Source organism: Galleria mellonella, unplaced genomic scaffold (assembly GCF_026898425.1).
Source record: "Galleria mellonella isolate WM207_F2 unplaced genomic scaffold, CSIRO_AGI_GalMel_v1 utg38, whole genome shotgun sequence".
Lineage (NCBI taxonomy): Eukaryota > Metazoa > Arthropoda > Insecta > Lepidoptera > Pyralidae > Galleria > Galleria mellonella.
This window is the reverse complement of record NW_026442090.1, coordinates 6923775-6945368: the sequence shown is the minus strand read 5'-3', so window position 1 is coordinate 6945368 and position 21594 is coordinate 6923775. Positions and strand designations below refer to the sequence as shown.

General features: G+C 29.2%; 3 protein-coding genes across 6 annotated transcripts in view; 2 read left to right on the top strand and 1 right to left on the bottom strand.

Moving 5' to 3' along the window:
* The window catches only part of LOC113523000 (uncharacterized), a 180047-nt gene that overhangs the window by 5941 nt on the left and 152512 nt on the right, over positions 1 to 21594 (bottom strand). The window lies entirely within an intron of this gene.
* LOC113522603 (uncharacterized) lies at positions 848 to 11591 on the top strand. 3 transcript variants are annotated; one of them, XM_026908343.3, is made up of 6 exons: positions 848 to 1066; positions 5557 to 5694; positions 5839 to 5978; positions 8797 to 8952; positions 9114 to 9200; positions 10757 to 11588. In XM_026908343.3, exons 2-6 carry the CDS (start codon positions 5561 to 5563, stop codon positions 10906 to 10908), a joined length of 669 nt encoding a protein of 222 aa, XP_026764144.1. In that variant the 5' UTR covers positions 848 to 1066; positions 5557 to 5560; the 3' UTR covers positions 10909 to 11588. The 3 variants fall into 3 exon arrangements, with proteins under 3 accessions (XP_026764144.1, XP_026764143.1, XP_031769760.1); XM_026908342.3 differs by lacking the exon at positions 848 to 1066 and adding an exon at positions 5191 to 5432 and having other exon boundaries at positions 10757 to 11591; XM_031913900.2 differs by lacking the exon at positions 848 to 1066 and adding an exon at positions 5193 to 5387 and having other exon boundaries at positions 10757 to 11590.
* Positions 14165 to 20681, top strand: LOC113522602 (uncharacterized). The gene is made up of 5 exons (XM_026908341.3): positions 14165 to 14357; positions 14619 to 14827; positions 15686 to 15881; positions 16638 to 16766; positions 17819 to 20681. Exons 1-5 carry the CDS (start codon positions 14321 to 14323, stop codon positions 17974 to 17976), a joined length of 729 nt encoding a protein of 242 aa, XP_026764142.1. The 5' UTR covers positions 14165 to 14320; the 3' UTR covers positions 17977 to 20681.

The following is a 21594-nucleotide window of genomic DNA, read 5'->3' as shown; positions in this document are numbered from 1 at the left end:
TGGTGTGATAAAATAAAAACTCTAAATCGTATGGTTGCCTCCTTTCTTTTTTGCAAATATAATTAGTAAAAAGAGGACGAAAGATATATCATCAGTTGCTATTTTTCTCAATTCATAGCAGGTTAGTGTATTAAAAATGTGTATGTAAAATTTTTGTTCATATTGATATGTAACAACACCTGATTTACAGTTTTTATTTTATTATTCCTTCTATGTAATTCCTTGTTCTTAGTTCCGAAATCTTTGATTTTAATTTAGTGTTTTGTCACTGACATTCAAATTAAAATTAACACAAAAGGAAAAAAAACTAAACACTTCAACAGCTAAAATAGGTAGATAGACATGAACTGTATGGGCAGAATTCTTTAACTTTTTCCTTTAGGATAAACCATAGGCTTAGTATAACGTACTAACTTTAGATTATACGGTATTATAGATTGCCAATGCACGGGACAGAAAATGTAATAACCTATATATTAGAAGGAGAGAAAAATAAGATAATAATTTACACAACATAGGCTCGAAGCTGTTTTGGGGAAGTATGAATAAAATAATTTCTAATTATTTTTACGTATTGAAGTGAAATTAGTTTTAAGTGAATATAATTAGTTAGAATTAAGTGTGCTTCACCTGAATGTAATATAAATAACAGAGGAAACACAATTTCGTGTTTTACATGTAAATATGTTTTAAGCGTTTTACTTATTTAAATAAAGTATTTAGAATCATGAAAAATATTTTGTATATGTATCGACAGAGAAAATTATTACATTGAAAATAATTAATACTCTAAAGGCTCAAGTACTTAAAATAATAACAAATACACGGCATGACTAATCTGTGTCTATAACGTACTCTATATTGTATTCGCTACCCGACCCGCCCCATCCTTTGATTTTGTTTGTATTTCATTGTAGTTGTAACTCCTTCAATATTCTGTATGTTTAAAAGTTATTTGATCTTAGAATCGTAAACGTAAAAGTTTGTAAATGTGCATTTCTTTAAACTTCACACTGTTATAAAAATATAACATAATTTATTGTTTATAAGTTGGATTTTTTCAGTGGTAAGTTAATTATTAATTAGTTTGCTTGTTTGTTTGATTTTAATGCAACCTCTGTTCTAATTTGTATGTACATATATCCAAAGATCATACATTTTCAGTAGTAAAATATCTGTTTTAAATTCTGATTAATAAATCTGGTAAATCTATTATTCATGTAAAATGTTGTCCCTTTTATCTTACTTTCTACTGATATTATAAATGTAAATGTTTGTGAACATCTTGGGATGTTTATTATTTATTACCGCATTAAACAGCTGAATAGATTTGGATAAAATTTGTTAAGTACATTAGATATATTGGTGATGGTTGTAGGTATTTGGTAGGTTGACTGATATAGGTTACTTTTCATTAACCAATAATTGCTTTCCCTTGGATGATGGTAGTTACTTATCACTAGGTAACATAAACGATTCTTTCTTTTTATAAATAAAAAAATATTGTTGTAGGGTAAAACCTTAGATGATATAGATAGAGTGTTTCTATATAAATGTTACAAGAAAGGCGGGTCAATTTTTTCATAAAATTTTGTGTGACAAATAGTTATGAGTGATTCCTTTATAACTTCTGTATTTATTTTGTCTTATAAATTCTGCACCTTTTTAATGTGCAAAAATTAATTTTATTCATTAAATAATTAAATAAAGATACATCAAAATAAATAGTGTGTGTAAGTATATAGAATGTTAATAAAAAATCAGCTAATTTGATAATTATCTGACAAAAAGTCGACCTGTTTTTGAGACTGTTTTATATAATTTAAGGGTAAAACCTATGTCGGATACTTTTATCAATTCATTTACATGTAATAATTGTAAATATTAAAGTAACTCTATCTGTTAGAGCTAAGTATATGGGTAAATATTAAATAATAAAGTTTAATATTGCTCAATTTATTGTAAAAGTTTTTCATTTTCTAGATTGTCAGAAGATTTACATTTTTTAAAGTTTTTTAAAATTTTATCAAAATTCTAAATAAATTGTGTTTATTCAAGTTATTTGGTCAAGAATCCTGAATACACTCCTTAGGTTTGGTTTCTCTCCCTAATTAAACATTAGGATGATTTTATTGTTAATCTTTATGAAAATATCACCCTGTTATTAGTTACGACAAACAATTAAATAAAAGGAAGTGTTACCCATTTGCTTCCATGCCATGTAATTACACTGTCATATCGCTACCCAGCCTAGTTGGATTTACAATGTCTAAAAAGTTGTCACATATTTGTCGACAACCTCAATAGTACAGTCAATGAAGGCAAAAATCAGCTACAACCTCTGATTTCATTGAACCTTCATAGATTTGGATGAAAATTTGGGATTAAGTATGTTTTACTCTCTACTTCAAAACTGAGAGTACATTTTAGGGGTGAAATCCACCCCTTTTGTTAAAAATGGGGAAAAATGCAGATTTAACCATTCTGGCTTAAGTAATTGTGTTTAATTAGATAAAATAAATGTTTTTTAATATTTATATGCATGATTTATGATTATAATTAATTTTTCAACCCTTTTAGCAACCACCCCTTAAATCTAAAATTATGAAAAAATAAAAATATTTTTTTGTATTTCTGAGTTTTAAAATCGCATATTAACATTATATAAACAGTTTGTTTGATACTTATGATATAATTTTTGGTTGACAGTGAAATTTCAACCCTTAAAAACTACCCCCTTATTTGCAGAATCGATGTAAAAATTGGTTTCAAAACCTATTAAATAGTACATTACTGAAGTGAAATCTTATTTACGGAATATTAAAATATTAATTTATTTTTTGCGAAATTTTTCACCCTTAAAAACTACCCCTTGTCATAATAATAATTGAATAATTTTTTTATCACCTTTAATTAGTTAGAATCTTTTTTAATAGTTAAGAGAAATTTTATTAATGTATTTCAAACTTTATTAATATTACACACACTCATATATGCGTATTTAGTAAGCATGTACCTATTGACACGTTTTCCTATAATATATGCATACCAAATATCTGCGCCAAAAATGTTTCCGAGAAAAGTATAATTTGTTTTTTACAATAACTCCGTTAATTTTTAAAACGTCAGGTTTATTCAAAAACCATTTGAAAGGTAATTTCAAGAGCTATAAGATCGTCTTAAATAAGATTTTTAAAGCCCTTATTTTTTAAAAGATATAGGGTTAAAGGGTCCCGATTGCATGGTTCTCGCAGTTATGTTTTAAACGTCTCTATCTCTGTTATTTTTTATCATATAAAAATAAAAAAAACAAACCAAAATCCTTGTTAAAAAAAAAAACTCAATTTTCGTTTTTAATTATTTTTACGAATATCCAATATTTTTAAAGTTATTTAAAAAAAAAATGAAATTTAAGAAAATTTTAAAAATTGTGATTTATTGGGCGAAATATTTGAGGTCATCACTTATGCAAAAAAAAAAGAAAGTCCTTTAGGATAACCATAAATTTAAATTTTTGTGGAAATTAAAGATATCATTTTTCGTTTTTTCCAAAAAAATTCGAAAGTGTCTACTTATTTTTATCATAACTTGCTCAATTTTGATGCTATTAACTTTTTACAGTACTCATAAGAAAGGTATTTCTGAGTACTTTAAAAAGTGTTTATAAAGTAACATATATGTCATAAAATGCATCGGTTTCCTGTTATTTAAGTTTAAACATTTAGATTTAAGTACTCGCCGAAAAAAAAAAAAAATGTCTATACAATATCAATAAGCTCACTTTGAATTAATATTAGAAGGTTTTTCAAAATCTTTTATTTTAATAATGACACATTTCGCGTAAAAATTCATAGTTTTTGAGTTATTTATGAAAAACCGCTTTAAAACATGTATTTTTATTACGAAAAATTACAATCTTTTATTTTTAATAACTCTATATAACAAACTTGTGAATTTTTGCGACTTCAATCCTTATAAATTCTGACCTGTCTCATGCACACATTTACGAAATACACACTCTAATGTAACTATTTTCTTGTCTGTCTTTATGATTGCATTGCTAGTTTGTTAGTACATGAGTATGTTATGTCAATAATATCGCCAGGGAATGGAAGGCGAGACTATTCATAACTAGTGACCTGCCCCGGCTTTACATAGTATCCTTACTATACACATCTACTCCGTGGTATTTCAAAGTAGTATTAGACTGGTCAAACACTAGTCAATCTGTTACCATTGGTAAAAATACCGCCCACGTCTTGTCTGGACCAAAGGTCTTCTTTAATGTACAAAAACAACATCTCAGGGGCAGATCACGTTACTCGGTCATATGTACAATCTGTCAGAAACTATGTAGATCTAAAATCTTGTTGTTAAAATGTAGACAAGTTTATAAAACTCTTGAAAACGATACTGAAACAGTTATCGATCTATATTTTTTCAGGTCATCTTTATTGAAAACCAGACTATTGTTTTGAATGACCAAATTGCTACTGAAAGTTTACAGTCTTAAGTTTTCATAGGTTTAGTAAGATTCTATCGTTTGGGTGTTTGGTCGTTTGTATGCTGTTTAAAGGACATTTACATTTTGAATAAACTGTGTTGTCTGTATTTCATTGGTGTAGTGTCAGGTAACTTTATGATTGTTTGGTCGTCATTTGCACTGCACTCTTAAATTTTGCCACTTTGTTCGATAGTCAGCTTAATAGATCTCGGTCTATTTTCTACGAATTCTATAAGAACTAACAACGATGTTTTCCAGGGGACAGTCGATTTGATAGGATATATTAACAGTGGGGTTGTTAAACCCCACTACTAACAATCCTTTTCCCCGTTTTCGGTTTTATGGTTTGATTATTTTTTTTTATAATATTCGTAGATTATATCTAGGCCTTTTCTAATGAAAAACTTGCTCAAAATGCACATTACGAATTGAATTTTTCATTTAAAATTCACGTAGATCAGACTTCAATAAAAGTTAGAATTGCGGAAATTAGGATTCTGTTATTTACCGACAGACGCATAAGTACGTCGAAATATAAGGATTTTATACATTATTAAATGACGACCACAAAAAGGATATTAAAATAAACATATCGTGTCTATCAAATTCTCACAATCAACAAGGCGTGGGAACTTTTCAACATTGTGTTTGTTGGTGAATGTTATGTTATTAAGTACCTACACTCCACTGTACTGTGCGGATTGTGAAACACTGGACATGTTTGTTATTCCTCTCAGATGTATACAACCTTGCGTTTGGTGTAAAATAGCACAACCTTTTATGGCTCTATGCCTCATCAAAACTTGCGTACTCAATGTTCTTACTAATTAACATGTCCTAAATTATAATAACGTAACTCTGTGGAGTAAACCTTTTTAAAAATGTATGTCAAGTCGTACCTATCTCTCATTGACTCATTAGCTTTTGGGTTAGTCAAGAGGATGGTTTATATTTAGAAAACTAATTGTATTCCAAATTTATTGCTCCGTCTCTAATTGAACGCATTGGTAAGTACTACTTTTATATGAAGCGTTATTTTTTTATTATTACAGAACAATGAAGAATAGGAGTTTAGCTGGTAACTGTGGCATTGGTGTGTTCATTATTGCCCTTGTCACAGTGGCATTGGCATTTGGTACGCCTAGTTGGCTGGTCAGCGACTCGAGAATAAGAGGAGCTAAGCTCGATAGGTAATTAGACATTTTAATGTAACTTTGATGTTAAATGGTTTTGTTAATTTGTTTTGTAATAGACATTTATATCCATGTTTATGAAGTATGACGTGATTTATAAAATTTATGATGTATGAGGTGATTTATAAACTTCTATTCCAGACTCGGATTATGGAGCCACTGCTTTAGGTCACTGCCTGATCCATTAGACCAATATCAAAGACGCTTTTTTGTCGGTTGCCGATGGGTGTATGATCCATTTACTACAGGATATGACAGAATTCGCGGCTACCTACTTCCCGGTAATTAAGAAGAACATAAAGTAATTTATTTAAACGAGCTTTAGTTAGTGTTTAATTAATCATTTTGAGTGTCTAACTAATGTAACCAGAGTTGTGTCATCAACAAAAGTGTTGCATTTTATTATATTTTTTTTTTGTATTCACATTAACTAGTATAATAATAATAATAATAATAAAGTTTATTCTCTTCACAATACCAGTTGTACATCTATTATATTCTAATACATTTATTTTTGGAGGTTACATAATTTAATGTATTGTGAAGAACTGGTGTCTGAAGTAGGATAAACCTGTGTTACAGATCACCAGGTCCTCACCCCACGGTGTTGGCACTATATTACAATTTGTTCTGGTTATGAATATAATAACAACATTAATACATATACACATACATACACACATACACACACACATACACATACATATATCTACATACATACATATATATATACATACATACACACACACACACACATACATACACATATATAGTTAAGGTTATACAATCGATATATCCTACACACACTTACACAATATACATTATTTTAATAATATTTTCATAAGTTGTAATTTAATACGTAGCCTTCAGTAATTTCTCCGTGTCATCGTACGTCAGACTCAATAACCATGTTTTAAGTGCAGTTTTACAATTGAAGTGTGAATATGAATATATATTCAAAATACGGTTTATATTATTATAAAGATGGCTGCCGAGGAAACAGAAAAATCTTTGTGAAAGTATTGTTCTAAAGCGATGTTTTTTGTATATAATGTCTTTACGTCTTTTTGAGGTATCAAAATCGGTGGGTAATATCTGATGTTGTTTTAAAGTTATGTATAAAACAAATAGTTTTCTAACTGAAAGAATTTCACAATCTCGGTACAATTCATGTGTCGGGTAGTAGATGGAGTGAAATGTGCATACCTTGAGAAGCGCACGCTGTGCTCTTTCCAGGGTGATAAGGTGTGATTTACATGCTCCGCCCCATGATGTAATGCAGTAAGTGAGAATTGACTGACACAGAGCGAAATAAACCGTTTTTAGTAATTTAAAATTCGATACATGTCTTAATTGTTTAAATACGTAAATCAACTTTCGGGTTCTACTAGTAAGCAAATTAATATGTTCGCGGAATTTGAGATTGCAGTCAAGTAATATGCCTAAATATTTAATTGTGTTTACTCTTTTTAACTCGGGACAAGAACAGGGTTTATGATCTGAAATTCTACAGCAGTGGGCAAACAGACGAAAAGCATTAGAGGGTGGAGTGTTGCGTATATAGAAAGGAATCATTATGGTTTTATTAGCATTTAATGTAAGTGAATTATTAGAAAGCCAATTTAACACTGTGTCAAATCCCGACTGAGCCAATTTAAAAGTATCTTCCCAAGTATCACCCCAGAAGATGACCGCAGTATCGTCTGCAAAGAGGGTCATTGCTCCATTTTGTATATCGAGGTGACCAAGTTCGTTAATGTAGATCAAAAACAAGGTGGGAGAAAGAACACTACCTTGAGGAGTTCCATATTCCAGGACTAGCTCATCACTAAGATGGGAACCGAGTTGAACACATTGAGTCCGATTGCTCAGGAAATCTCTGAATAGATCTAATTGAAGGCCTCTAATGCCTATATTTTCCAGTTTTTGAATAAGAATGGGTATGGAGACCGTATCAAACGCCCTAGCGAGGTCTAAGAAGAGACCTAGACACTTTTTGCCTTCGTCTAGATGTTTCACGATGGTATCAGTCAGATTTGAGACAGCGTCAGATGTAGATCGGGCTGGTCTGAAGCCAAACTGTTTATCTGATAATATCTCCTGCTTATCTAAAAACTTACGGAGACGATTGTTAATAAGTCGTTCTAATACTTTGGAAAGTGCCGGCAAAACAGAAATTGGTCTATAGTTACAGAAGAGGTCATTTTCTCCACCCTTATGAATAGGGTGGACGATAGCCTTTTTGAAAACCAGTGGAAAGACCCCTTTTGAGAGACATAAATTAAATAAATATGTTAAAGGTCGGATTAATATTTTGGAGTATTGTTTAAGAAATCCACTCGATATACCATCCCAGCCTACCGCGCAATCATCTCGTAACGACTGTATTAGTCGTTCAATCTCTAATTCGTCCGCACTCTCCAGTACAAATGAATTGATTGGTGAGTGTAGGTTATTATTTAATGACAATGGTAAGAGGGTTTGATTATCCGGAATACTATCTGCAAGGCGACGGCCTACACCAACGAAATAATTATTCATTTTATTCAGTGTTTTGTGTGGCGATTCTGATAAGGAGAGTAAATTTTGTGCACAATTTTTAGATTTTTGTAGATGTGTTATTTTTTTGACAGCGGTCCAAATTTTCTTATTATCAGTTCCAGCTTTTTCAATTTCACCTTTTTCATATTCTTTTTTTATTTTTTTCAATAAATATATAAGTATAATTATGTGCATGGTGTCTTAATTATTACATGCCGCCAAACAGTTTACTCGTATGCTTGCTTATATTCTGATTTAATAGAAAATAACATTAAAATTCTTAAATGTGATTCGATAATCTTCTTGCTAACAAGTAAATAATGTGTCTGCTGTTGCTAGTGTCTACTCGTATAATCACGTCGTGGTGGCTTGGCATCAGGTGAATTGTATGCCTCGTTGCTACTCATAATATATTAAAAGAAAATGTATCTTTTACTACTTATGATCGAGGATTTATGGGAAACGTAAATTTATTTAATGTAATTATTTGTAAATTTCTGGCGCTAATGAGAAAACATTAAATACAAAATCTAAAACAATTTTTTTTTCTATCCACAGGTTTCATGATAGCTACACAGTTCTTTTTTACATTGTGTCTGCTAGGAATAATAATTTCGACTATTCTGATTCTTATATTCTTTCTCTGCTGTGGCCCAGACCAAGACAGATTTGTTTTGTTAATCAAAACCATTGGATACCTAATGTTATTTTCAGGTTAGTTTTATCATTATTAATCTAATAATCTTATGCTAAATTATTTTATTTTAGACTTGACTTTAAGAACTTATAATAACGGCAACGTTCACTTATCACCACACCATAATATTAATTAAAAAACTTTTGATTTTCTATTAATCTATCTGCTTAATTTGTAGGAATATGTGGAGCCATTGCTGTGATTGTTTTCGCCTGCTTTGGAAATGCAGATGAATGGATGCCGGATCACCCGAATAATTATTTAGGTATGCTCACTGTCATTATTTATTTAGTATTTATCTGACAAATCCATGGCTGTTTACGATGCCGCCCGTCATGTAGGCTGCAAAAGTTGTGAGTTCGAATTTGGCCTGTACCAAAAATATTTTAATAAGTGAAGATGGAATGGTGACGTCGCCTGCCTAACGGTGTATGTTGTCGGGGTGCACTAGTGACAGATGATAGTTGTTGGCCCATCACATTGTAACGAATTTGACTATATATATATATATATATATATATATATATATATATATATATATATATATATATATATATATATATATATATATATATATATATATATATATATATATATATATATATATATATATATATATATATATATATATATATATATATATATATATATATATATATATATATATATTGATATCTACTGCCTTTGCTTAGGGACTAAATATTGCCATGGGGGTAAAGTTAGAATGTTATTTTTATATTTATTTTACCCTGGAAATACAAGTCTATCTGTAATTAAATTGCGCGTTGTTACGGTTGTAATACCGTGAGAAAATGTATGTTATGTCAGTATCTCAAGGCTACACCTTGGACGTTATTGTATAAGGAAAAGGTCTTGATGCATTTTATATTTTATGGTGTTGAAAAACTTACAAATGCTTGTGAAATTGGGTCAATGTAATTTTTTTAGAAAAATGAATATATATTTTTATAATGTTTTTACTAATATTTTTTTGTAACTCTACTAAGTAAAACAGCATTTACGAGTTGCAATAATCGTAAGTAAATAAGAGTGATGACTTACCTACGGAGTTTCAATCTATCTGAAGTGAATATTTTTTAAGCTTGGTTCGTATCCCACGATTGGGCAATTTCATACATTTATTTTTCTTTACGTCTTTATTATTTTGTGTTTGGCCCATTTCCTCTAATGCATTCTAGGTAAATTCCTGGCCCTAATCTCATATCAATTTATATAAGTAATGGATCACAACATGTTTTTATTGAGGCAGTCTATATATTTTATCCACATTAACTAATTACACATTATTAAAATAGGACATTATTTCCATATAAAGTGAAATATTAAAGACAATAAATGTAAAAAAAAAAAATAAGTTGGAGAACAGCAGTATGTTATGAATAGCTATTTTTCTTTTTACAGATTTTTAAGCCCTTTTGTCTCAACAAAAAAAAAATCTTCTGTCACTTTTTCTACTTATTTTTTTTATCTTCCGTCTATTTCACAAAAAAATCTCTTGACCTCACTTATTGGTATAAGAATAAACTAAAATGTAATATAATAAAAAAGAATTGTAACATCAAGACCAAAGGACAAAATAAAAGAAAAAAAATCATAACCAATAAAAAAACGTTATAAAACGCGTAATGGATATTTTTATCAGATTCTAAATAATCCCATGATTGTTTTCATGTTAAGCTATAAGATGTTGGTCTAAGAATACCTTGTTTACAGAATAATATGGACACGAGTATAGTAATTACATCTACAAATGGGAACAAAATTATATATTATTATTAACGTTTTGTTTTATTGTTACAGGATGGTCATTTGGCCTTGGTGTAGTCGGTACAGTTGCTAGCATCGTCACATCAGCTCTCTTCTTAACTGAAGCTAATATTCAGATGAAGAAACGTAAAAGAATAAAGGAATCACAAACCCGTTTTGAAATGGAGTACGAATCGAAAGCGTAATTCAAAGTTCATTATTGTAATTAGGGCTTGTTAACAAACGCTCGTTAAGAGCCATAGAGATGTATTATTAGAGCGGCATTGGGACCACAACATTCGTACCTCGTATGAACGTATTCTGTAATTTTTATTTTACATATCTGATTTCAAATGTATGATGACTGAATGAGTTATTTTTTCTTTTAATATTTTTCTTTTAATAACGCTTGCTCTATAATATCAAATTAAGTGCCACTTTTGCTGTCTCTATTTTAAAAATAAACATTCCAGTGCCTCTTTCGATTTTAAATGCAGTTTGATATGTACATTATGCATAAAACTTAATCAATTTTCGATATGAAGTGCCTTGTAAAATCTATTACGTTTCAATTATTTACCTCTATAAATAGGAAATGGAGCTTTATTAATGTAAGATTTTAGAAAAAAATACAATCATTGTTATGGAAATTTTTTTGATGGTAATTTAATAAGATTTAGCACATGGTACATTTATGGAATTCTGAGCACAAAATAATTTAGTTATCAACACTTCACACAATTTCTATAAATTTTATCATTCGTCAAAGCGGAAAATATGAATTAAGCTAAAATAGTTGCAATGAATTCCATTTTCTTAAAGTGATTTATTAATATTTAAATTTATTTTGAATATTCTTTTTAACTATATATATATATATATATATATATATATATATATATATATATATATATATATATATATATATATATATATATATATATGTGAGTTTTCATAAAATCTATAATACATAGGATTCTTTTAGGTACATATGGATTTAGCTCTTTAAATGGAATCTCATAAGAATTGTATTGCATTGTGTAAATATTTTGTATACACAAATTATTAAATACTATCATGTACCTAATTAATATATAAAAAACATAAAACTAAGTAATCTCTGATTTCAGAAAGGTCAATTGAAAAATGTGAATGTCAAACCAATATCAGGTAAAATTAATTGCCCATCCACTATGCACGTTTAATATACGAATATTATACGAATAATAAACCTTTCTTTTGAATAATATAGTTGTAAGATTATTAATTGCAATTTGCAATATAAACAATAATCTGAGACAACGAACCAAAGCTATTGCCTTTTAGTTATATATTTAATTTGTTTTTAAGGTTCCATATGTATTAACTTTTATTTAAAAATGCACTGATTATTATCAGATTATTTGTAACTAATCAATCTTGAATTGATATCAAATTGACCTTTTAGAAATTAATCACAAAGAAATAGTTATGATACCGTTATGTGTAACTATTATGATAAGGAATAGGTAACAGAATTTTTATTGACAAAATGCCGTCCATTTTTATTACTTACAAGTACCTACTATTTTTTTGTAAAATATTTTTAGGATTAAGTATTAATATTTAGCAAAGTATTTTATAATAAGAATCTCTGTAACTGCCCTCCATCAATTTTGTATTTTAATTAAATGATATTTAATAAAATATTTTTAATTATTAAAATTATTATGTGCCTACATATATACGTATGATATGAAAGAATCACTTGGACACAATGTTCAGATGTTTTTTTTATTAATAATGTCTCTTAGTAATTTAAAGTGTTACTATTTATAATACAATAGCTGTGTATGACGCGTCAGTCGACGTACCAAGTCGGCGGGGCAGATTTTTTTTTTTTATACAACTTAAAATGGCAAACAAGCTGACGGCCCACCTGATGGAAAGTGGTAACCGTCGCCTATAGACATGAGCAGTACCATGGACATAACAGAGTATACTATTTCACCCATGATACCCCCCATGCGTTGCCATTCCTGAGGACTCAGGTGTTATTCCTCTGTACCCAGTAAATTCACGCCATATCCCACCCTTCAAACCGAAACACAGCCATGCAAACAACTGCTTCACGGTTGAAACACGAGTGGGACAGAGGTACCCAAGCAATTCGGATTCGGAATCTACACACTTTTTCATCCAAAATATAACAGAAGTGTAAAAAGAAAAATCCTCTACCGGTATTGCTAGCGATGACTTAGAGAACTTAAATATGGTTGCACTGTTTCACAGTGCTATCTGTATGAGACCGCTCCGAGTACCAATACTCGGAGCAAGTAGGCCTGAATTTCAATGTGTTATAGAATTCGAGTCTAGATATTCGCAGAACTAGTGATTGTGTCGGTTATAGTATGCAGAATGTGCAAATGAACTATAGTGTATGAAGTGGTAATGGGTTGGCCATATAGTAGTGCCATTAATAATCGATTTATTCCTATTTCATTGGCGGTATTGCAGTACGTGTACAGCAGTAAAAATTAATGGCTAAAAAGATAATAATAATCAAGACGAGTTTGGCTAAGTTTGAACCGTTTAATGAAGTCTGAGCAAATGTTTTTTAATGGGTGATAATGGAATGGCAACCCCACACGCGCCATCGGTATACACCGGCAGGACACCAGTGATGGATGATAGTGAGGATGAAGCAGGTCAGTTAGCCCATCGTGACATATTCAACAAGAATTGTTCACGATGGTTTTCAGGAGGAACCACGTGGAAGTCGACCTAATAGGGCGTATTGGCTGTCAAACTCCATTGTCAACAATCCCTTTCTCCCCTAAGTCTGACCAAATTGTTACATTTTGTTTACATTTTGGCGAAGTTAGGATAAATTCAGCTAAGTGTGATCACTTACATCAAGCACAGTATAGGAAGGCTAAGTTTGGTCCAGTTGGATTACTTAAAACGAGTTTCGCATAATTTGACTATTCGGCTCTAATCTGGTTTCATAGTGGTTTGGCCATATTTGGTCTAGTTAATTCTCTTTCAATAGGAGATTTAAATTAGCTAAGTTTAGTTTTATTTTTCTCCTATGGAAGTTGTTTGGAACTAAATGTTCTAACATCTTAAAGGAACCAGGTCAAACATTCATAAAATTATCCAAAATTTTCTTAATTTAGTAATATTTTTTAGATCATTGTTGTATAAAAAAAAAAAAGAAAAAGATCAGCAAACTCAATATAATCAAAAATTTTGATGCAATAAAACTAAATTTGGTGACTAAAAATATCAAAACGGCTACTTAGTATTTTCCCGCCCTCGCTTTTTTTCAAAAGATACCTTATAATTTATATACGTTCCCTTGTGAAAGTTTCTTTGTTCCAAGACATTCTAGCAATAAGTATAAAATGCAGATTTGTACCTATCTATGGTGGTAAGCACAGGGAACTTTTGACTGTTAAAAGAGTGTTAATCCGTGTCAATCAGTTGTCATTTGTCAAAGTCGGCTCGGGGATTCAACTGATAAGTCGGTGCATTGGGTTTTGTTTTTAGTACAGTGATCACTGCTGATTTTAATAATAAAAAATAAATAATATAAAATATTTCACATACGTTCTTAAGTATCAGTTAAGCATTGAAATGACCGCCACTGATAATGAATACCCTAAGGCTTCTAGTAAGTTTTAAGCACAATAAAATTCGGTCACACCCACCTTACAAAGTTGTTTCAAATCAAATTATTTATAAATAATTCACAAAATTTGAGATGGAATATATTGGTTTTGTACTTACTGTACACTTATATGTACTTGCTTACTCTTAGACTAGTTCAAGTACCTATCTTTAAAAAAAAAGAACTTGTTTGTCTGTAATTATTATTTAATGAAATTATTATTTTTATTATAATTATTATAATTTTTATTTATATATTTTTTAGATGCCACATTGATTGGTGCCAGCATCACGTATGTGGCAGGCTTGTTCCTGTTGCTTTCTTTTGCTGGTCCATACTGGATAGAATCTTATCCAGAAATGCTGTCCTCTTTCAAGCACATGGGCTTGTGGGAATATTGTTTTGACAGATTTAGGTTCCCATCATATCAATTTGATAAGCTGTTTCATGGTTGTCATTACATTTTTAGTCAGGTAAATATTTTGTAATGCTAAAAATGTTTATATCTGTAGTTTGGCAATGACTGCTTTGTCTCGTCTATTAAAGAAAATGTATAAATATTAATTGTAGAAAAAAATACATATAGATCTATCATGAAATAAATAATTGAAAATGGATATAATGCAGATATTATTAGATTTCAATATAAATATTATTTTTCTTTGTTATAATATACTAGTTGTTCTCATAATTGTGTGATTTGCAATGACAGTAAAGTAACCTATGTTCTTCTTCATATCATATCAAATGGAATATTTGATTTTTTTTTGTTGTAAATCAACTTTTATTTGATATAAGCAACTACTGAGTTTCTTGCTCATTTTTCTCTGCTGAAATTGCATTTTAAACTGGGTGGTAGATTTATAAAAAATGATTATTCAAAAATGCTTATAATCAAATTTACTTGAATAAAAAATATTTTTATTATTATTCAATGTGTATTTAGTGTAATTGATACTGATTACTTGTTTTTACTTAAATTACTTTTTATGCAGTTGAGTATCTATAAGGATATCTTACCCATTTAATTTAATTATTCAATTCTTGTATGAATAAAATATGTAAATAAATAATTAACCATGGTCTTATTATGAAGTCTATTGCATTCTACTTGTTTTCTTATATATTAATAAGTGAGTTTAACAAAACTTGAGTAATTATAAACATTGTTTAGTAATTTTTTGGCTTGATCATTAAAAACAATATTTAGTTATAACTGAGTTATATTAAGACTCAAAGAGGGTGCAAACTGCAATTTTGGTAAACAGCAATTGACATCTTGGATATTGTAAAAATTGGCTGTATGATTAAATTATGTTCTTGTTTCTCAGGAATTTTATGTAATTCGAGAGTGGCTCCTTCCTGGATGGCTTATGGCAGTGCAGTCGTTTGTCACATTGGCATTTATGTTATCTTTAATTTCTCAAGTCATACTGGCGTGTGTCATTGTCCGATGGCCCCTACGTACTGTTCTGCGTTATGAATGGGTACTTGTGTCTGCTGCTTTTGTTATGGTGACAATTTCAAGTATGTATGCTTGGTTTAAATACCTATAATCATATATTATGAATAAACACTGTGCTGATAATAATTATACAATAGATGATAATCAAGATATATAGTGTAGTATAGTACTACTTTTAGAATTTCCTTAGAATTTGGCAGACAACATTTTTTGGTTGTGATAAACATCACTAACAAAGCTAAATAATATAAGAGTTAAATTGCAAGTTAAATGGCAATTAACAAATCAAATATTGCATTAAAAAAGATCTGATGAGGTGGTCAGACCTCATCTGGGATTACAACTTTTTAGTGTTCCACCTAAGTGTCAATGTATAGGTCACATGTGTCTCAATAATGATAAACTTATTCAAATAATATATTTATCTGCTTATTGATGCAAAATCTAGAGTTTATTCATTTTCAACTAATTTAAAAAAGAAGGAGGTTCTCAACTTAATTGGTACTTTTTGTTATTGTTGTTTTGTTTTGTTTGTTTGTTACCTCATAACTTCGTTATAAACCAATTTGTAAAACAAGTTGTAATAGAAAATTCTTTTTTTATCTGGAAAAATATGTTTACAGATTGGTCCTATAGAAATTTTATCAGTTCAGTAGTTTAGTTTTTAAGTCAATGTAACTTTGTAACAAAGTTTTGCCACAACTGAATACTTGTATTATTTGTCGAACACAATCATTGTATTAATTATTGTATGATATGACTTCATAGAATAAAATAATAGTATTAAAGATTATTTATATAAAATTTTTAAATTTTAGGTGTTTTCCTATTTCTGGGAGTGGCTGTATTTGGAGGGAACTGTTATCGTCGTGATTGGTTGTTGTATCCTTCATTCAATGTTCTCTCATGGTCCTATGCTTTTGCGGTTATTGCTTTTATCATGTTTGGTAAGTACTTTTATATTAATATATTATATTTTATTATAGATATTTTTTCGTATTTTTGTTTTTAAATTTATAATTAAGTAACTGATAATATATAAAACATGTTTGTTTTGTTTCATTATAAAAAATTAAGAGTCCAACTGCAATCGGTATATGAATAGAAGTTTATTATTGTAGTGTAAATGATGTAGAGTAATCCCCTTAATGTCTTTAAGGTTGAAGATAAATATATTGAATATAAAAGATGTTGAAACTCTGACTGACATATTAATACAAAATTAAAATCTCTTTATTAGAAATTAGAAATTTTGCCATGAAGCTTCTTTATGTTATAATGTAAAAAAGTACCTACAAATATTTTTAAAGCCAGTAATGCATTGCTGAATTCCTTCATGTTTGTGGCTGATGGTAACAATTTCTAACAGGTGGATGGGCTGTTCGTTTGCCTTCCTAACAAAAAAATGTAGTTTAAGTGGTACTGTTGAAGCTCATGGAAACAGGTACCTAGTATAGTGAAAGGATTATTTAAAAAAATTTATTAAGAAAATAATTTTGAAAGTATTTATTTACATTAGAAATAGTGGAAAATGTTTAATAGAAAATTAACGGATCAAACTTATTTGAAAAACAACACCTACAGTTTGATTTAATAAAGTTTTGATCAATATTGAAGTAATTAATATAATTTATAATAGGTATTGTGTATCATTCCGCTTTTTTATTGTATAATTTTCTGTATATTGACCGAAAGAAGTCAATGGTCTGTGTTACTTGCTTCGTCCACGTTTTATAATTCGTCTCATGCATGCACGTCGTTTCCGGTGGCTTAACTCGCGACATGATACGTTCTACCTAATTATAAATGGGTTAATCTTATGTCAATATTTTATATTCATCTACTTCCGCATTGTACTATATCGTTCAATTAATTCGCTTGCTGTCATCCGCGGCTTTGATGACAGAATGAGTGCCCGTCCAGATGGATTCTATAATCCCCTTAATCTACTGTTAAACCTATATAGGTATATATTTATAGTTTATTATGTATTGTTTAGGTGCTGCAGCTATCCTGTTATACTTGGAATCGCGCAAGCTCTACGAGCTACGTCTCGAAGCTAAGAATCTCGTTGCTCAGATGCAGCACAGCCAACCTGAGCATGCGTTACATCAGTTGCGTGACCAGTTGCAACAACAACGACAGTGGAATATGTAGACACGGTGATAGTAATGACTAGTGATGTGCCGGATATTCGTGGATATCGTAGAAGAAAATGAAACTATATTTGTTTCTTTTACTTTTTGCTGGATCTTGAAAAAATCTTATATATTATTAAATAATAATTCGCTTATAAAATTTTGAATATAAGTAGCATTGAAATCCTATCAAATTACATTTAAATTAATTAATTAATTTTTATTACAGTGAATTATTGCCATCAACTAGAGAAAAAAGTGTAGGTCCGTTTCCATATTCGTATTCGCGAATTATACATTTTTAACGATCCGTCACATCACTACTAATGATTGCTACGTAATGTTTGTACCTGCTATCGTTTTCCTCCAAAATTATAGTTGTAATATTCACTCGCAAAAATTTCAACCACATACTTTTTCAAACTACGAACACAATTCTATGTTTTATATACAAAAAATGTAAGAGATTCACCAAGAATGCGATGCAGTATTCGGTTAAGTTTTGTGGTTTTTCATTATTCTTAATTTACATATATAAGACATTACTTTATAATTTATTTCATGGACATGTTAAAATTGTGCATAGTGCACTATAAATAAGAAATGGTTATGAACCACTACATGATCATTTTTATTGTATTTATTCTTCCTCATCTGACTGAATACTTTAAATTTATTATATGCTATTATAGTACATACAGTTTCGATTTATTTTTAAAGTAATATCTAAAGTGAAATTATAACAATGAAAAACTACAAAAGTTTATAAGAGATAGTAACATTCTGATTTTTGTTCATAAGTGCTTCTTAGGTGTTTTCATGTATTTTTATATAACTATAGTGTAATATTATAACGTACATCCTATTGATAAACATTTTTTATACTGACATCTTAAAACACAATATAAAAAAAAAAACTTAACTAACAGGCTGTCAATATAATAAACAAGGATTAGCTGCATTACTCATATTCCACCTCCATGATACTTAATGATCTATCCGCATGTAAATCATACATAATATTGTCCGAATGAATTCAATTTTTATATTTTCGAGATAGAAGTAATTTTCTATTTATTAATCTTCGTTTTTTGCCTTAATTAAGGATTAAATTATTTTTTGTGTCCGACTAATCTATTGCAAATAATATCTAACTCTCCCTGGGGCCCTGAACCCCGGCCGACTGTGCTTCTGCCGGGGGTTAGTTGCCATCTCCTCTCCTTAAGAGGGGAGATGAGAATTTTGGTAAAATAAAAAAAAAAGTAATAATAATAATAAAAAAACACTATCTTTAAATATCGACGAAATATGAGGAGCAAGGCAATTATTAAAATAAAGTTTAGATTATTTAAAAAAGCTTCCATGCAATGCCGTTGTGTCGGTAACACTTACTGTACTATAGTGTTTTGCTATTTAAATGAGCAAAAGCTTTACAAATACCGCTTTTGTAGCAATTAAATTTGTCATCACACTAAAAAGTAGTTATTATTTTTTTTAAGTGTACTCTAGATTAATTTTGAACTGGGGTTTAAATGATAATAACGGGAATTACCGATGTGAAGGAATTTTAAAATCAATAAGGAAACTATATAACTGTAATGTGATAAACATCTAAAAATGAAATCTACTATTCTTATTATTAATCTCACGTTGGTAGGTAATTAGTGGCTTATCTATATATACATATACAGACAAAAAGTAGGTTTTACACGAGTATTCATTTATTATATTATATTTATATTTAGACTTATTTTAATTTCAATAATTATGAATTAATTATATTTTTTTGAATGTGCAATTATGTTTATCTCAGAAATCTATATAATTATGATACCACAGTGTTAGATCAGCACCAAGAATGAAACTATTTTAATTTTGGTACTATGTTAGTATGAGATTTCATATTTTTAAATATGTAGGTATTTATAGATAAAATATAAAGTAAAGATTACCTATTATTCACACATTATGCCTATTTTTTTTGAGACTTATTATTTTATAAGATTACAAAAAGACTTGATTAAATCTTCTGCCCATTGTAATGTACTTACTAGTTATTTGGAGATCGAGGGCAAAGTAATAGTTATTATTTCATCTCAGTTTTATCCTCAAACACTTGAATCTCACTGTATCTCATTATTTCTGTTTTAATATTAAGTTAATTAGACTGAAAGGCACTAATGTTACTATATATAATTATAGGTACACATTAGATAACTAGTGTTTCATAGTCTCCGAGTAATTATTATGTAAAAGAATGTTTTTCCTTTTGATTTCATGTATGTATTAATCTAAGTTTTAGGGTTCTCGACAAGTGCGTCTTATATAATATTTATACATATTATATGCATTTGTCATAATGTCTTGCTAATTTTTATTTTATTAATAAATTCTGTACGGAGGAACAACACATCAGGAATAGCAACCCATATTTTGTGGATAAGAATTTATGTGTATGTAATATATTACATATTTATAGATACTTTTAGTTAATTATTGTTATAACATATAGTAATTGTTATATTAATTAAGAATACTATGTATAACACATTTGAAAACGTCGTCTCTGATTTCTTGTCGAGAGTCAATAGGTAATTAATTATAACGTTAGACTAATCCGTCCAATGAAGTTATATATTCATTTAGAGCGTATTTCCATTTGATGGATAAGTATGATATATTGTATTATGTATATATTGAGTGGAAATATATTTTTAACTAAAAGGACTTTCTTATTGTTTGACCTACTTATTGTATGCGTACGATAAATCAATTTCCCTTCGATAGATAGATACTTATCAAAGATCGCCAATTGGTTCTATACTTATATTTTCTATAGGTATGCAACTCATATTAGGTATTCTCCTTTCATAATTTGTAATATTATAAGTAAGTATAATTTTAAATGGCTTATTTAGATCGGTATGTACCTTCGTTTGTAGCTCGTCCTGTCCTAAAATTGACACAGTTTGAAAATAACTGAAATGGATTATTGTTAATAATTAATCTATCTAAAATGTATATGTATACAGGAATGAAACATATAGCTATTGTAAAGTTTTCAAGTTATTTTTATATTTTTAAATCACGTACAAAGTAGACAATGGAGTCCAAGTAGATAATGGGGTTAATTTTGAGACGTCTATTAATCTATATCTATTTAAATTTGTTAGTTTCTCGAAAGTACTATTTTAATTAAGTTTAAAATACTCCATATATTTTAAACTTAATTTATAATAATTGTGACTTAACTGTATTAGAATTATTAGAAACGTAGTTCATTTATTGGTCTTTACAATAACACGTTCAAATTTATGGTAACAAGTTCAAATTTAAATTTTTGAGATAGTTTTATAGAATGGCGCTACAGAATTGACTCCAATGCATTATTTCTCTGATTCCGATTGGTTCACCCATAGTTACTAAGTCGTTTTACTAAACGTACTTAGACGTATAGTTTCTAGAAGTAAATTATAAAGTGTACTTATTTATATCACGTTCAGACTTTTTGCTGTGTGTGAATAACAAAACAGTTAAACAAAAATATTTATTTTTAGTTTGAATCTGACTGACAAAAAACTGTCAATTTAAATTTCTAATTAATCATTTTTCTCATTATTAGATTACATTTAGGCTG

Excerpts from the sequence above, each read along its gene's own strand:
- LOC113522603 (XM_026908342.3), top strand. The coding sequence starts at position 5,386 with ATGTATGTCAAGTCGTACCTATCTCTCATTGACTCATTAGCTTTTGG. Across the intron at positions 5,433-5,556 it reads ATTGACTCATTAGCTTTTGG|AACAATGAAGAATAGGAGTT; the intron begins GTTAGTCAAGAG and ends TTATTATTACAG. Across the intron at positions 8,953-9,113 it reads ATACCTAATGTTATTTTCAG|GAATATGTGGAGCCATTGCT; the intron begins GTTAGTTTTATC and ends CTTAATTTGTAG.
- LOC113522602 (XM_026908341.3), top strand. The coding sequence starts at position 14,321 with ATGACCGCCACTGATAATGAATACCCTAAGGCTTCTA. Across the intron at positions 14,828-15,685 it reads GTCATTACATTTTTAGTCAG|GAATTTTATGTAATTCGAGA; the intron begins GTAAATATTTTG and ends CTTGTTTCTCAG. Across the intron at positions 16,767-17,818 it reads TATTGCTTTTATCATGTTTG|GTGCTGCAGCTATCCTGTTA; the intron begins GTAAGTACTTTT and ends TGTATTGTTTAG.